The 16,911-nt window shown below is 44.0% G+C and overlaps 1 protein-coding gene and 1 long non-coding RNA gene across 5 annotated transcripts in view; one reads left to right on the top strand and one right to left on the bottom strand.

The window, feature by feature from the left end:
• Positions 1-3,954, bottom strand: part of HAT1 (histone acetyltransferase 1) — a 104,329-nt gene extending 100,375 nt beyond the window's left edge. Inside the window, exon 1 of one of the 3 annotated variants that reach the window (XM_073545876.1) lies at positions 3,809-3,954. In XM_073545876.1, coding sequence (XP_073401977.1) covers positions 3,809-3,815 — 7 coding nt within the window. In that variant the 5' untranslated portion in view covers positions 3,816-3,954. The other 2 variants (XM_073545877.1, XM_073545878.1) reach the window with 2 other exon arrangements.
• Positions 3,955-13,435: 9,481 nt separating this feature from the next.
• LOC141049418 (uncharacterized) lies at positions 13,436-16,024 on the top strand. Of its 2 annotated transcripts, XR_012220347.1 has the most exons (4): positions 13,436-13,509; positions 13,659-13,774; positions 15,541-15,679; positions 15,885-16,024. It is a non-coding gene; the product is annotated as an uncharacterized lncRNA (long non-coding RNA). The 2 variants fall into 2 exon arrangements; XR_012220346.1 differs by having other exon boundaries at positions 13,472-13,774.
• The last annotated feature ends 887 nt before the right edge of the window (positions 16,025-16,911 follow it).

The following is a 16,911-nucleotide window of genomic DNA, read 5'->3' as shown; positions in this document are numbered from 1 at the left end:
TCTTGCAAATAAGTTGTATCCTTCTAGTCTTGTATTCCAATCATGTGTATTTTCCCACCAAGTTTCAGTGATTCCAATGAAATCATATTTCTTTTCCTGTGTTAGTAGTTCCAATTCTCCTTGTTTGTTGCCCATGCTTTGTGCATTAGTATAGAAACACTTTAGTTTGTGATTGGTTTCTCTTTCTCCAATATTTTTATTAATTAGATTCTTTCGTCTTTGTTCTTCCTTTCCACTTCTAATAGCAGAGTTCTCAATAGCATTTGTCAGGTGTATGGCTTTTTCTTGTCTTTTGCTTCCCTTCCCATGTTGTTCTAGTTTAAAGCTCTCCTTACAAGTGTAGCAAGGCGACTTCCAAATACATGCTTTCCAGTCTTCGTAAGGTGCACCCCATCTCTAGCAAGTAGTCCATCGTATAAGTAGTTCACTCCGTGATCCAGAAATCCAAATCGTTGCTGACGGCACCATCGACGTAGCCAGTTGTTCACCTGCAGAATCTTATTCCACCTCCTTGTTCCATGGCCATCCACTGGGAGGATGGAAGAGAAGACCACCTGCACTCCCAGTTCTTTCACTTTCTTGCCTAAGTCTTCAAAGTCTCTGCAGATGGTTTCCAGGTCGTTTTTTGCGGTGTCATTTGTCCCCACATGTAGTAGCAGGAATGGGTAGTCATCTGTAGGTCTGAAGAGTCCTGATATCCTGTCAGACACATCTTTAATTTTTGCACCTGGAAGACAGCACATTTCTCTTGAAGTTATATCCGGTCTGCAGACAGCGGCCTCTGTTCCTCTCAACAGGGAATCCCCATGACCACCACTCTCCGTTTCTTCTTCACAACATTTTTCTTTCTCCATCCAGGAGGACTCTGAAGGCGTACAAGGTTGCTGTTTGTTGGCAAAGTTTTATCCTGATGTATTTCTTTATCGTTTTCCTGCGTGAGAGCCTGATACTGGTTTCTGAGCAGTATGGGTGCTGACTGCCTCCTGATCCTCCTGCTTCTCTGGGTCACATGTCTCCATTCCTCTGTTTCTTCAGGTGCACTTCGAATTTCTTCTCTTTCTGTAACATGAAGAGATAATTCTGCTCTGTCCAAGAACTCTTCACCTTCCTTAATGATCTTCAACGTAGCTAACCTCTCTTCGAGATTTTGCAACTTTTCCTCCAACAGGGACACAAGCTTGCATTTGTGGCATATGAAGTTTGGTTTTTCCACTGGTAAATCTGTGAACATGTAGCAAGAAATGCAGCTCACCAAATGGCTCCTGGCCTCTTGCATCTTGAGATTTCTTAAAAACGATGAAAGATGAGCCAAAATTCGGCGCGCGTTTTTTCCGATTTCCTCTTTTCAGCTGCAACGGCCAAAACCCAGTGATCGTTGAGCTCGCGGAGACTCTTCACTTATCCCAGAAAGGCACTGGGAATATGCAAATGATCTCCTCAAGACTCTTCCCCTGGTTTTCCGATTTCCTCTTTTCAGCTGCAACGGCCAAAACCCAGTGATCGTTGAGCTCGCGGAGACTCTTCACTTATCCCAGAAGGCACTGGGAATATGCAAATGATCTCCTCAAGACTCTTCCCCTGGTTTTCCGATTTCCTCTTTTCAGCTGCAACAGCCAAAACCCAGTGATCTTTGAGCTCGCGGAGACTCTTCACTTATCCCAGAAGGCACTGGGAATATGCAAATGATCTCAAGACTCTTCCCCTGGTTTTTGTAGCAGTAGTAGCAGCTATGACCACATGGCGCTCACAGAGGGCACCATCAGCAAGTGTAAGACACAGATCCCTAGGAAGCTGTAAGTTTGCACTGTGAGACTCATGGTCAGTAGAGTTGAGCGACTTTGGTCAGATAGGGTTTCATGAAACAAAATTTGTTTCAGATGAAACTGGTCCGACTAGGGCAAAAAAAGGCGGAGTTTCGTCCGAAACCCGACCCCAATGCAAGTCAATGGGGAATAAAAGTCGGCATTGAGTGGATGAATGTCATCCGCTCAATGCCGACTTTTATTTCCCATTGACTTGCATTTCCCATTGACTTGCATTGGGGTCGGGTTTCGGACGAAACTCCAACTTTTTTTTGCCCTAGTCGGACCAGTTTCATCTGAAACAAATTTTGTTTCATGAAACCCGATCCGACCAAAGTCACTCAACTCTAATGGTCAGTCATCATGCATAAAATTATAGAAGTGTTAGAGAAGACTACATGTCCCGCTACATGTAGGTCATGAATTCCGATCCATTTGCTCATAAGACCTCATGCACACAGCTGTATAAGGTGCATGATGGACACAGTACCTCAGACCGCATTATGAAGGCTTTGTCATCATATTCCAAGTGAACCCAACAGAAATTAAGTTGTGACAAGCGCCACCGGATTCAGTTTGCGGTGTCAGTGGGAACGTGAGCAATCAGACACTTCCAGGAAATAACTGTTTGAGGGATCCTGCAGAACATTAAAGGGAGTATGTCACCAGTTTTTCTGCCAACTAATCAGAGAGCAGCATAGTGTAGAGACAGAAACCCTGACTCCAGCGATGTGTCACTTACTGGGCTGCATGCTGCAGTTTTGATTAAATCAGTTTCCTCAGCAGGATATTATCACTAGAGGCCAAGTAAACCTGCTGCCATGTAGTCCTCCATATTCAAAATTTGTATAATCCCAACCTTCAACACTGATTGACAGCTTCTGTGCATGGGCAGAAGTTTGCCATTGAGAGGTGGGTCAGGGTTATACAGAGAACTGGTAAATCTGCAGAAGATAAAACAGTGATTTTTAACAAAACTACAGCAAGCAGCCCAGTAAGTGCCACATCGCTGGAATCAGGGTCTCTGCCCCTATATCATGCTGCTCTCAGATGGGGTAAAAAAAAAAACCTGAATACAGATTCCCTTTAATAATCAAGACCTATTAGGATAGCAAATGAATATCAGATTGTGTCTGGTTAGACCTCAACCAATCAGCTAACTGAAGGGGGGTCACCATAGTTCGCAGTCTTTCCTTACCTGATCTTGCACCACCGCTATTTTCCGCTCTGTCAGTCTCCGGCACTGAGGCCTGTGATTGGCTTCATGCAGTCACCTCGGCGGGAGGTGTCAAAGGTCTCAGTGCCAGCAGAGTAGAAGACCGATGTGTCAGCGCAGGAGAGTAGAAAGTTTTGCTTTATTCTAAAAAAAGGGGTTTTATTTTATTTTGTTAAATGCATCACTCCCTCTCCTGGGTCCAGCGCTGGGTCTCTGCCGCTGCTCCCAGTGTCTGTTATTAATGGCATGAGACCAATGATTGGTTGCAGCGCTGCAGTCAATAATAGGCACCTCGAGCAGCAGCAATGGACCTGGGGAGGGTGAGTACAGCACTTTTAATCCCATCCCCTAAAGTGGCAGCCAGCTGCTATTCTGCAGGATTCATGAAAACAGAATCAGAAAAGCGGCAGGGTTTTGGTAAATGAAAATGTTAAAGTTAATTTGGTCAATGAATGACCCAAGGCGCAGAAAAGCCCCCAAACCATTTCCTTCACCCCCTGCACAACACATAGGTGAGGGGAGTCCGGCACAAGCTGCATGCACCGGGCTGTGATACAGGACACTGAGGCCGCAGGGCCCCGGGAACAGTCAGCATGAAGCCACCAGAGTATTTGGCGGGAGATGGCGCAGGAGGGGGAGCAAGAAGTGACGTGTGACCGGACACACCGGCCCTCGCCGCTACCCACCCTGCTGACCCCCGGGACCGCACCGGGAAGGCTGCTCAGCTGTGACGAGTGTTATTTGCTGTCCCGTAACCTGCTCCTATAAGCGCCGCTGCCCTGCAACTTACCCGCCATGTCTGCTCATCTGCAGCAACGTCAAGACGCCACAGCCAATCACAGGGCGCGTTCCACCGCACACGTCACATCGTAACGCACTTCCGCTTCCGGCGGCTGTAGCTGGTTCACCAAGCGCTCCATGGTTTCCTAGCAACCGCCTAGAATGCTGAGCAGGCAGTGACCAGGCCAGCGCTCTATGCAGGAGAGCAGCCACTAGTGTGTTCTGTAACCCCTTCAGGACCTAGCCTTGTGTGGCTTCAAAGACCAGAAAGGGGTTCTTGTTTGTATTACTACATTTGCAAGAACCTACACCCTTTTCTATGTTTCTATTTATATAGTAGTGTGGGGGATTACTTTTTTTGGGAAGATTTAGGCTATGTGCCCACGTAGCGTTTTAAAACGCACAGTGAAAACCGGACTCCTTCCCAGTAATCGCGCGTTTTTTTCCGCGCGATTTCACCCCGATTCTGTTCGCGATTTTGCCGCGATTTTCTCAAGCACTTTCCAAGCGATTTGAAGCATCGCTTGGAAAGTGATTGACAGGTTGGTCACACTCATCAGACATAGTGTTTGACAAGTGTGACCAGGTTTTTACTATTGAGGCCGCCTATGCGGCATCAATAGTAAAAGATAAAATGTTAAAAATGATAAAAAAAATAAAAAGCGGGGTAGATTTACCTTCCGACGTCCCGCGCTGCCATCCTGGGCTACAGCGTTCCCAGTAATGCCTTGCGAGACCTGTGATGACGTAGTCTCGCGTTACTATAGCGATCTCGCGAGACTACGTCATCACAGGACCTTGCCGCAAGGCATTACTGGGAACGCTTAGGCCGGGAATGCAGCGCGGGACGTCGGAAGGTAAATATACCCCGATTTTTTATTTTTTATTCTTTTTTTTTACTGGGGGATGGTACCCAGGGCCTGGAGGACAGTCTCCTCTCCTCCACACCGTGGGTACCAACCGCACATGAGACGCTTAACTTCCCGCATGGTGGGCATAGCCACATGCGGGAAGTAAGCGATTCTCATGCATTCCTATGGGTGCGGAATCGCGGCAATTCTTTGCGATTCCGCACAAAAGAATGAGCATGCTGCGATTTTTTCCGCGATGCGATTCCGCCACGGAAAAAAGCGCAGCATTAGCATAGCATGTGCGGAATGCATGGGCGCGTTCTTTACACAATTTCTAAACGTTTTCGCAGCGTTTTCGTTCCGAAAATCGTGGCAAAAATGCTTAAAAATCGCATCGTGGGCACACAGCCTAAAGAGCATCTGTCAGTGGGATCAACCCTCCTGAGCCATCTATGTGGACACACAGGTCATAGGAAGCTGAATAAAATGATACCTTGATCTCTGCGATCCGATGTCTTATTCTAGAGAAATCCACATTTTTCTTAAGGCTGTGTGCCCACGATGCGATTTTTAAGCATTTTTGCCGTGATTTTCAGCGCGAAAGCGCTGCAAAAACGTTTAAAAATCGTGTACAGAACGCCCCCCATGCATTCCTATGGCATTCCGCACATGCTGTGCTAATGCTGCGCTTTTTTCCGCGGCGGAATCGCATCGCGGAAAAAATCGCAGCATGATCATTCTTTTGTGTGGAATCGCAAAGAATTGCCGCGATTCCGCACCCATAGGAATGCTCGAGAATCGCTTACTTCCCGCATATGGCTATGCCCACCATGCGGGAAGTTAAGCGTCTCATGTGCGGTTGGTACCCACGGTGTGGAGGAGAGGAGACTGTCCTCCAGGCCCTGGGTACCATACCCCTGTAAAAAAAAGAATAAAAAATCGGGGTATATTTACCTTCCGACGGCCCGCGCTGCATTCCCGGCCTAAGCGTTCCCAGTAATGCCTTGCGGCAAGGTCCTGTGATGACGTAGTCTCGCGTGACTCTAGCGGTCTCGCGAGATCGCTATAGTAACGCGAGACCAACGTCATCACAGGTCTCGCAAGGCATCGCTGGGAACGCTGAAGCCCGGGATGGCAGCGCGGGACGTCGGAAGGTAAATATACACCGATTTTTTATTTTTTTATCATTTTTAACATTCTATCTTTTACTATTGAGGCCGCATAAGCGGCCTCAATAGTAAAAAGCTGCTCACACTCGTCAAACACTATGTTTGACGAGTGTGACCAACCTGTCAATCACTTTCCAAGTGATGCTTCAAATCGCTTGGAAAGTGCTTGAGAAAATCGCGGCAAAATCGCAAATAGAATCGCGGTGAAATCGCGCGGAAAAAACGCGCGATTTCTGGGAAGGAGTCCGGTTTTCACTGTGCGTTTTAAAACGCTACATGGGCCCATAGCCTAATAGATCTTAGCTTATTTACATATTAAGAAAACCGTGGTATAAGAAATCGGATCAAAGATGTCAAAGTATCATTCATCCACAAGAAAAAAAATGGCCACAGAAATCACGTATACAGTAAAAAAAAGTATATCCCTGTATTTAATTTAAACCCAAGAGGCTGTCCACTACTCAGACAAACCCTTCTTGATCTTAATATTTGCCCCACGTTAAAATAAAAAAAAACCACTTACATTCACCTCCCATGCTACTGCCGTTCCATTGTTGTCGGCACTCACGTTCCCCGGGCTCGCATGAGTTTGTTACATCACTCCGCACTATCGCCACTGACATCATTGGCCCCACATTCAGATGTATAAGTAATAGTGATGAGCGAGCATGCTCGGGTGCTAACCGGGTGTCTTCAGCGTGCTTGAATAATATGACCCTGTGGCTGCATATCTCATGGCTGTTAGACAGCTGTAACACATGGGGGGATTTCCTGTTTGTTAGGAATCCCTGCATGTGTTGCGGCTGTCTGACAGCCGCAAGATGCAGCCGCGGGGACTCGGAACATATTTTTCGAGCATGCCAAAGATACGCGGCTAACATCCGAGCAAGGTCGCTCATCCCTAATAAGTAATCAAGAGGAAGTGAGCGACGCTGACGTGTGACCGCAAGTATGTGATTTGAATAACTGCAGTGACGTGCCATCTAGATGTGTACAACCTAGCTCAATAAAAGTGAATTGAGCTATGCAAGACACGTCAGAATATGGCCGCATGTATTCAAATCGTATACTTGGGCCTTATGACCTCTTCCGCCACCAGAGAATCCTGACAATGAGCATTATGCGTGCTGAGAGCATTCACAGGTCTGCAGCCACACAAAGTGACTGCAGACTTCAGCTCCTAGGCCAGACAACCCCTTTAACTCTTCCTATTGCAAAGAAACCAAAATAATTTAGTTCACCAGAATATATTTCAGAAACTTGTTTGGTCACCCCTGACATACAGGGGTTGGACAAAATAATGGAAACACCTGGAAACATCAACAAAAGTTAGTTTAATATGTAGGTTCACCTTTTGGGGTGATTACAGTCCCGATTATCCAAGGTATGGATTCATACAAGGTGTAAATTGTTTCCAAAGGAATTTTAGCCCATTCTTCAGTTATAATACCCTCCAGTTCTTTGAGCGACGATGGCGGCGGAAATCGACATCTAACTTGAATCTCTAAAATCGACCATAAAGCTCAATAATGTGGAGGTCTGGGGATTGTGGGGGCCAGATGAGATGCTCAACTTTATTAGAATGTTCCTCGTGCCATGCTTTAATGATTCTAGCTGTATGAATTGGTGCATTATCATCCTGAAAGATGGTTTTCCCCTCCAGGAACAGTGCTTGATCCATAGGATGCACTTGGTCACCCAAAATGCCTAAATAATCTCAGCTGTTAATTCTTCCATGAAGGGATATCATTGACCCGGCGGATCTCCACGAAATAGCACCCCAGACCATCACAGAACCTCCGCCATGTTTTACGGTTGGGAGAAGGCAGTCTGGATGGAATGCTTCTTTCGGCTGTCTCCAAATGTACACTCGGCCAGAGGTCGGAAATAGGGTAAACGATGATTCGTCTGGGAATATCACATATTTCCACTGCTCGAGGGACCAATTCTTGAGGTTTCTACACCACTCTAAACGCTTGGAAACATTTGACATTGAGAGCAGCGGTTTTCTAATTGCAGCTCTTCCGTGGAATCCAGATTTGTGCAGCTCCCCAAGAACAGTTTTCGTGGAAACTGGGTTCTGTAGGTGTTGATTGAGCTCAGCGGTGATTTTCGGAGCCATGGTCTTGTGATCCTCTCTCACAATTCGCTTTAGAGTCGGACGGTCTCTCTCAGTCAACTTCGACTTTCGGCTGGACCTGTGCTTTGCTGCGGACGTTTTTCCTTCTCTTTCAAACGCAGTCATTACTTTGGAGACAGTACCTCTTGACACGCCAAGCATTCGGGCACTTTCTGTTACACTAGCGCCTGCCATACGAGCACCAACAATTTGGCCTCTTTGAAAATCCGAGAGGTCTGCCATTGGTATCAGGTTCTCATCAATGTTCTTACAATTCTGCAAAACAAACAGTTAATTTACATACACATATCACATAACACAAATAATCAACTACAAAACATTGCCATATGTCACGGTTTGCATGTTTATAACATGTTCGAAGATTATGATGCCAAATGTTAGGTGTTTCCATTATTTTGTCCAACCCCTGTATTTGTGCTCTTCCTTTTGTAGATATCAGGAATGCGCCCTGCAATTCAGTTGTTGAGTTTTCTAACAGTACAAATCATATAGTTAGCCATTTTTATAGTGTTCAGTATTAAAATCTAGAAAGCTTTTGGTGCCAACAGATTTAAAAAAATGTGTTTGTCACCATTTGTTCACCCACTGTGGGGATCAGTCTGTCCAAAAATTCAATCTGAGTTTTACTTTTATCTAAATATATATAACAAAAATGGGGCGCACCAACTGTACCAATCACAAATATATAAATGAAGGTTTAGGTGCAGCAACAGTGGAATAATAAACATGAGAAGAGAAGAAAAAGAACCACTGCAAATAGCGCACACTGAACCAGTACAAAAACAATGTTTTATTGATGCAGCAATACAATTAAAAACATAATAAAAACATATGAAGCATCCCACAATATATAACAGTGAAGTATGGCATATCACAATTATAGATTATGCTGTAATAACCTGTATATCAACCATGTGGTCCAACCTCACTGCAATAAATCACAACAACCACCCCATAAACCTGCTCATGGAGACCAAGGGCCCTAATATTGCACAATCACTGCATGAAATAATTCCATGCATGTGTCCCTAAATATTCACTGGTTAGGGCACACAGGCCATAATAAGCCAACAGCAATATGGCCAATGCCCACAATCTAATATTCAATTGTACCACACAAAAATTACTCCAGAGCAACCAATAATAAGGTCGCAGTGAAAATACAGCTATAACCAAGTGGGTGCTACACCCAGGATCATACCCCACGCGTATCGCCGCAACCCATGCGGCTTCATCAGGGGAGGTACACTGATCATGATCCAACAGCCTTATATACCTTACTAAGACTCAAATGACTCGCACATGCACCACAGGTGAACTGCCCCCATCCAAAAGTTCCAATCACTACAAAAAGACCGGCGTCCCGGTCAATGAAGGAACATGGCCACCGCGCATGCGCAATGAGCTGTGTGAGGAGTGTTGATAAAACAGGGGAGGAAAAAAAAAAAAAAATCCCCCCCAATTTTTTTTTTTTCTGAAAAAATTTTCTTTTTTTCTTTCCCTTTCTCCTCTCTCTTCTTCCTTTTCGCACCTGCGTCCAGTGAGACGCATGGAGTTCTCCCCTGAAACGCAAGCCTCACACCCCCATATGCTGGCCAAAGAAGTCAATCAAGGCCAGCACCGAGCGGTAACCCATACCCGGGCGCGAGGCTGCAGCTCCAACGACACACAGTGCTCACAAGAGCATGCAACATGAAGAACAGACACAACAATGAGACAGACAGAAACACATAGGGAGGGGGTCACAACATGAAAAGGAGCCATAAGCTAATTAGGGTTAATGTGAAGCATGAACACCGGTACATGTCATAAAAGACATTAAAAATATAACAATGGCTACCTATCCCCAGGTCCAACCCAATGGTCCCCATGAGCTCAAACCTAGGGATGCACCATATTATTCCAAGGTCACAATATACAATAGAACTAGATAGAAAATCCATAAAGGGATTAATGTCCCAAGCAATATATAAGGTAAAACCTCACAGCCAAAAATGATAATATGATGATAAAACCCCCCTCACATCAGACTCCTACTATACAGAAAACAGAAGATAATGATAAGGAATATCTCAAAGAGACTACAGAGACATCGTGTAAACCTATCAATTAGAACCATATAAATCAATACAGTACAACTTTATTCAGATTTTAGTTACATATAAGAGAACGAAGACCTAACACAATATATCCAGACTGAGATTCCAATGAGGTAAGGGGTAACCATCTTCCCCATGAGAAGTGATGTCCAATAGGATAACTGCATGAGGGGAGAGAAGAGAACATCATAAATATTCATCCCAGAAATCCAGTAAATAAGAGCTCCTCATTTAAACCCCTTGGGCTCAGTGAGTCCAAATTAAAAATCCATCTGGACTCTGTTTGTAATAATAGCTTTCTGGGTGAACCCCCCCATTGGATGATATTTTCTCCAATGCGACCACCATAGTACCAGCAATCTTACCAGCATGGTTGTTCAAGAAATGGGCTGCCACAGATGTCAACACCTTGCCCTTGGTTTGATCAATACGTGCCAGGTTGATTGTTGAGAAATGCTTCTGGATCCTCCGGCGTAATTCCTGAGAAGTTTGACCAACGTAAACCTGATGACATGGACAGATTAATGCATAAACCACACAAGTAGTTTTGCAGTTCATATATGACCTTAACCTATGTCTAGTGCCGTCTCTTGGGTTCACAAAATAATCCCTGATGGAATGCATATGGGGGCATATGGTACAATTGCCACATGCAAATGAGCCCCTAAGCATTATTCCCCTTTCCAACCCAATTACTGGTCTCATATAGTGACTTTTTGTTAAAATATCCTTAAAGTTTGGAGCCCTCCTTGCTGTTATACAGGGCCGTTCCGGCACCAGAGCAGACGTCTGCAAGTCCGTCGTAAGTATACCCCAATGTCTCCCAATCACTTCTCTCACCTGTGACCACTGACTATTATATTGCGTAATGAACCGGGGCATCACATTCCGAATCTTGTCACGAGTAACCAGGAGAGAGTCCTGCGTAGTACCATTCGCTCGCTGATAAGCTCGTGAAATGCTACCCCGAGGATAGTTTCTCTTCCTGAAGCGCTTCGTTAATTGTGCAGCCTCCTCACGAAACACTACCTCCGATGTGCAATTTCTTCGTACTCTCAAAAATTGCCCTATGGGCACCCCATTTCTCGTATGGGCTGGATGAAAACTTGTATAGTCCAAAAGACTATTTGTAGCAGTAGGTTTTCTAAACAGTCTTGTAGAGATGCCCCCATTGATATTAGAGACCGTAAGATCCAAGAAGTTAACTGAAACAGAGGACACAGTATAGGTGAGCACAATGTTGTATGGATTGGAATTCAATAATCCCATATAGATATCACATTCCTCTACCGTACCAGTCCAAATAAAAAAAATATCGTCGATAAAGCGCGACCAAAGTCGCACTTTATCTCTGAACATTTGTGTCACATATACCCGAGTGGCCTCCCACCATCCGAGAAACAAATTAGCCAAAACTGGGGCACATCTGGCCCCCGTAGCCACACCGGAGGTCTGGAGAAAATAAGACCTGTCAAAAAGGAGGAAATTATGCTTCATCACAAAACCTAACAGATCCACAATGAATGAATCGTGCATTCTATCCGAATGAACTATCTGATCAAAAAAATACAGTACTGCAGTGATGCCATCAGAATGGTCAATATTAGAGTAAAGCGATTCTACATCGCAAGTGACCAACAAGGCCCCAGGGGGTAGAGTAACATCACGATGTTTCCTAATAAAATGAGAGGTATCCTGTATATAGGATGGTAACGTCTTCACCATCGGTTGAAGGAAATAGTCCACATAGATAGAGGCCTTTTCGCATAAGCTGCCTATACTGGCAACTATAGGTCAGCCCGGAGGCCTAACAAGATCCTTATGGACCTTCGGCAACATGTAAAAGGTAGGAGTGATTGGATGTTCAACCCACAAAAATTCCATCTCCTTCTTGTTAATAATACCCAACTCAAAAGCCCTATCTAGTAGTCTCTTGAATTTAATAGAGAAGGGTCCAGTAGGATCTGACGGTAATCTTTTGTAGAATCGAATATTATCCAATTGGCGGTGCGCCTCTTCCTGATATAATTCATGCGGCCACAACACCACATTTCCACCTTTATCAGCCTCCTTAATCAAAAACAATTTATTAGATTTTAAATTATCCACAGCCAGTCTTTCCCCCGCATGTAGATTATCCACGTGACGTGATCTAGCAGGAATGGCCAAAAAAATCTTTTTTGACCAACTCATAATCTATAATTGTGATATGCCATACTTCACTGTTATATATTGTGGGATGCTTCATATGTTTTTATTATGTTTTTAATTGTATTGCTGCATCAATAAAACATTGTTTTTGTACTGGTTCAGTGTGCGCTATTTGCAGTGGTTCTTTTTCTTCTCTTCTCATGTTTATTATTCCACTGTTGCTGCACCTAAACCTTCATTTATATATTTGTGATTGGTACAGTTGGTGCGCCCCATTTTTGTTATATATAATTGGTTTTGGTCGGTTCTTTGCCGGCCCTTCTTGTGGGCTGCACACACTTGATGCATAGTGTATGTGCCTTATTATTGGCCTGGAAGATTATTGTATGCTCTAGGCGTTTACTATTAATATAATTATTATTTGGTTGATGCATTGTGCAAGTGTATTATATATTTTTTAATTTATTGTTGTTCTATTTCAGCCTTCCTTACCTTGGTTCTTCCCGGATGGATTGGGATACGAGAGAGGCAGCATGGAGGGCGCAGTCCTCAGATATTTTTTCCACTTCTAATAGTTATATGCCTAGTTCAGAATTTGCTAGTGTGACTGCAGAGTTGATAGCAGCACATAAATTAGGCATCAGGTTGTGGTGGAACATTCGGTCCTTGGAGGAATATATTAAATCCAACATTGTGCCAAGAGGCCTTAGGGTTTCTATATATCCGGCATGGGAACCCTCTTTGGACTTTCGTGCCACATGGGAGAAGGGACTTTTACGATGCTCAGGTATTATTATGAATATGTTGTTGGAACATGATAGGGAGCTATTGGTCTCGGTTAAAAAACAGATTAAAGAATTAGATACTAAACTGAGTGCTTTTGATGAAGTGACCCAAGTATTGCCTTTTAAAACCAGGCTCAAAGAGACTTTGGACAGATATGATAGGGATATTACCCATAAGAAAAAATCCAAATTTCACAGAGATCGTAGAGATTTTGAGGAGAAGCAGGTATTCCAATGGAAACACAAAGGGAATATTAGACGTAAGGCCCCTATGGATAGGGCCCCAGAGAGAACTGTGGAGTTGGCCCGTAAACCTGATTATACATCGGGTAGTGATTTTTTATCTTCAGCCGAGAGCGAGGCCGAAATCGGACAAGAAGGGGCCGTCGCAGGCGGGAGGATGTTCACAAGAAACACCCGCTTCAGGGGATGCAGGCCCCCGCAGTACAATCAGTACAGGAATTTTCGCTAGTAGATGAGGAGGTTGTCGTGGAGGATGGGACTACGGAGATACAGGTACAGGAGAATGTGCTTCAAATCATTAACCTATCTCAATATAACCTTTCACCTTTGGAAATTTCTGTGTTACAGAGGGGTTTGACTTTTTCGCCTGTTATAGGTATGGATAAGTTCACTTTGGTTAAGGACCTTTATATTTTTTGCAGACAATTAATTCTTCAGGTTTTACATAACAAGCCACGGATGGTGGATGGTTTGGATCAAACGGATCGTCAGGTGTTACAGGATCTATTGGATCTTTTACAGGAGGACACGACACATGGTAAAAATCGATTTCCTTATAAAAATAAATCAATGGTAGCCCCGCCTTTTTCCTTGGTTCCAGCTGTGAGGGTTTTTTTTGAGTTGGTCAAAAAAGATTTTTTGGCCATTCCTGCTAGATCACGTCACGTGGATAATCTACATGCGGGGGAAAGACTGGCTGTGGATAATTTAAAATCTAATCAATTGTTTTTGATTAAGGAGGCTGATAAAGGTGGAAATGTGGTGTTGTGGCCGCATGAATTATATCAGGAAGAGGCGCACCGCCAATTGGATAATGTTCGATTCTACAAAAGATTACCGTCAGATCCTACTGGACCCTTCTCTATTAAATTCAAGAGACTACTAGATAGGGCTTTTGAGTTGGGTATTATTAACAAGAAGGAGATAGAATTTTTGTGGGTTGAACATCCAATCACTCCTACCTTTTACATGTTGCCAAAGGTCCATAAGGATCTTGTTAGGCCTCCGGGCCGACCTATAGTTGCCAGTATAGGCAGCTTATGCGAAAAGGCCTCTATCTATGTGGACTATTTCCTTCAACCGATGGTGAAGACGTTACCATCCTATATACAGGATACCTCTCATTTTATTAGGAAACATCGTGATGTTACTCTACCCCCTGGGGCCTTGTTGGTCACTTGCGATGTAGAATCGCTTTACTCTAATATTGACCATTCTGATGGCATCACTGCAGTACTGTATTTTTTTGATCAGATAGTTCATTCGGATAGAATGCACGATTCATTCATTGTGGATCTGTTAGGTTTTGTGATGAAGCATAATTTCTTCCTTTTTGACAGGTCTTATTTTCTCCAGACCTCTGGTGTGGCTATGGGGGCCAGATGTGCCCCGGTTTTGGCTAATTTGTTTCTCGGATGGTGGGAGGCCACTCGGGTATATGTGACACAAATGTTCAGAGATAAAGTGCGACTTTGGTCGCGCTTTATCGACGATATTTTTTTTATTTGGACTGGTACGGTAGAGGAATGTGATATCTATATGGGATTATTGAATTCCAATCCATACAACATTGTGCTCACCTATACTGTGTCCTCTGTTTCAGTTAACTTCTTGGATCTTACGGTCTCTAATATCAATGGGGGCATCTCTACAAGACTGTTTAGAAAACCTACTGCTACAAATAGTCTTTTGGACTATACAAGTTTTCATCCAGCCCATACGAGAAATGGGGTGCCCATAGGGCAATTTTTGAGAGTACGAAGAAATTGCACATCGGAGGTAGTGTTTCGTGAGGAGGCTGCACAATTAACGAAGCGCTTCAGGAAGAGAAACTATCCTCGGGGTAGCATTTCACGAGCTTATCAGCGAGCGAATGGTACTACGCAGGACTCTCTCCTGGTTACTCGTGACAAGATTCGGAGTGTGATGCCCCGATTCATTACGCAATATAATAGTCAGTGGTCACAGGTGAGAGAAGTGATTGGGAGACATTGGGGTATACTTACGACGGACTTGCAGACGTCTGCTCTGGTGCCGGAACGGCCCTGTATAACAGCAAGAAGGGCTCCAAACTTTAAGGATATTTTAACAAAAAGTCACTATATGAGACCAGTAATTGGGTTGGAAAGGGGAATAATGCTTAGGGGCTCATTTGCATGTGGCAATTGTACCATATGCCCCCATATGCATTCCATCAGGGATTATTTTGTGAACCCAAGAGACGGCACTAGACATAGATTAAGGTCATATATGAACTGCAAAACTACTTGTGTGGTTTATGCATTAATCTGTCCATGTCATCAGGTTTACGTTGGTCAAACTTCTCAGGAATTACGCCGGAGGATCCAGAAGCACTTCTCAACAATCAACCTGGCACGTATTGATCAAACCAAGGGCAAGGTGTTGACATCTGTGGCAGCCCATTTCTTGAACCACCATGCTGGTAAGATTGCTGGTACTATGGTGGTCGCATTGGAGAAAATATCATCCAATAGGGGGGGTTCACCCAGAAAGCTATTATTACAAACAGAGTCCAGATGGATTTTTAATTTGGACTCACTGAGCCCAAGGGGTTTAAATGAGGAGCTCTTATTTACTGGATTTCTGGGATGAATATTTATGATGTTCTCTTCTCTCCCCTCATGCAGTTATCCTATTGGACATCACTTCTCATGGGGAAGATGGTTACCCCTTACCTCATTGGAATCTCAGTCTGGATATATTGTGTTAGGTCTTCGTTCTCTTATATGTAACTAAAATCTGACTAAAGTTGTACTGTATTGATTTATATGGTTCTAATTGATAGGTTTACACGATGTCTCTGTAGTCTCTTTGAGATATTCCTTATCATTATCTTCTGTTTTCTGTATAGTAGGAGTCTGATGTGAGGGGGGTTTTATCATCATATTATCATTTTTGGCTGTGAGGTTTTACCTTATATATTGCTTGGGACATTAATCCCTTTATGGATTTTCTATCTAGTTCTATTGTATATTGTGACCTTGGAATAATATGGTGGATCCCTAGGTTTGAGCTCATGGGGACAATTGGGTTGGACCTGGGGATAGGTAGCCATTGTCATATTTTTAATGTCTTTTATGACATGTACCGGTGTTCATGCTTCACATTAACCCTAATTAGCTTATGGCTCCTTTTCATGTTGTGACCCCCTCCCTATGTGTTTCTGTCTGTCTCATTGTTGTGTCTGTTCTTCATGTTGCATGCTCTTGTGAGCACTGTGTGTCGTTGGAGCTGCAGCCTCGCGCCCGGGTATGGGTTACCGCTCGGTGCTGGCCTTGATTGACTTCTTTGGCCAGCATGTGGGGGCATGAGGCTTGCGTTTCAGGGGAGAACTCCATGCGTCTCACTGGACACAGGTGCGAAAAGGAAGAAGAGAGAGGAGAAAGGGAAAGAAAAAAAGAAAATTTTTTCAGAAAAAAAAAAAATTGGGGGGGGATTTTTTTTTTTTTTTTTTCCTCCCCTGTTTTATCAACACTCCTCACACAGCTCATTGCGCATGCGCGGCGGCCATGTTCCTTCATTGACCGGGACGCCGGTCTTTTTGTAGTGATTGGAACTTTTGGATGGGGGCAGTTCACCTGTGGTGCATGTGCGAGTCATTTGAGTCTTAGTAAGGTATATAAGGCTGTTGGATCATGATCAGTGTACCTCCCC

This window comes from Dendrobates tinctorius, unplaced genomic scaffold (assembly GCF_039654945.1).
Source record: "Dendrobates tinctorius isolate UK_male_01 unplaced genomic scaffold, ASM3965494v1 ptg000143l, whole genome shotgun sequence".
Classification (NCBI taxonomy): Eukaryota; Metazoa; Chordata; class Amphibia; order Anura; family Dendrobatidae; genus Dendrobates; species Dendrobates tinctorius.
Note: the sequence above shows the minus strand (reverse complement) of the source record. Positions and strands in the feature narration are given on the sequence as shown.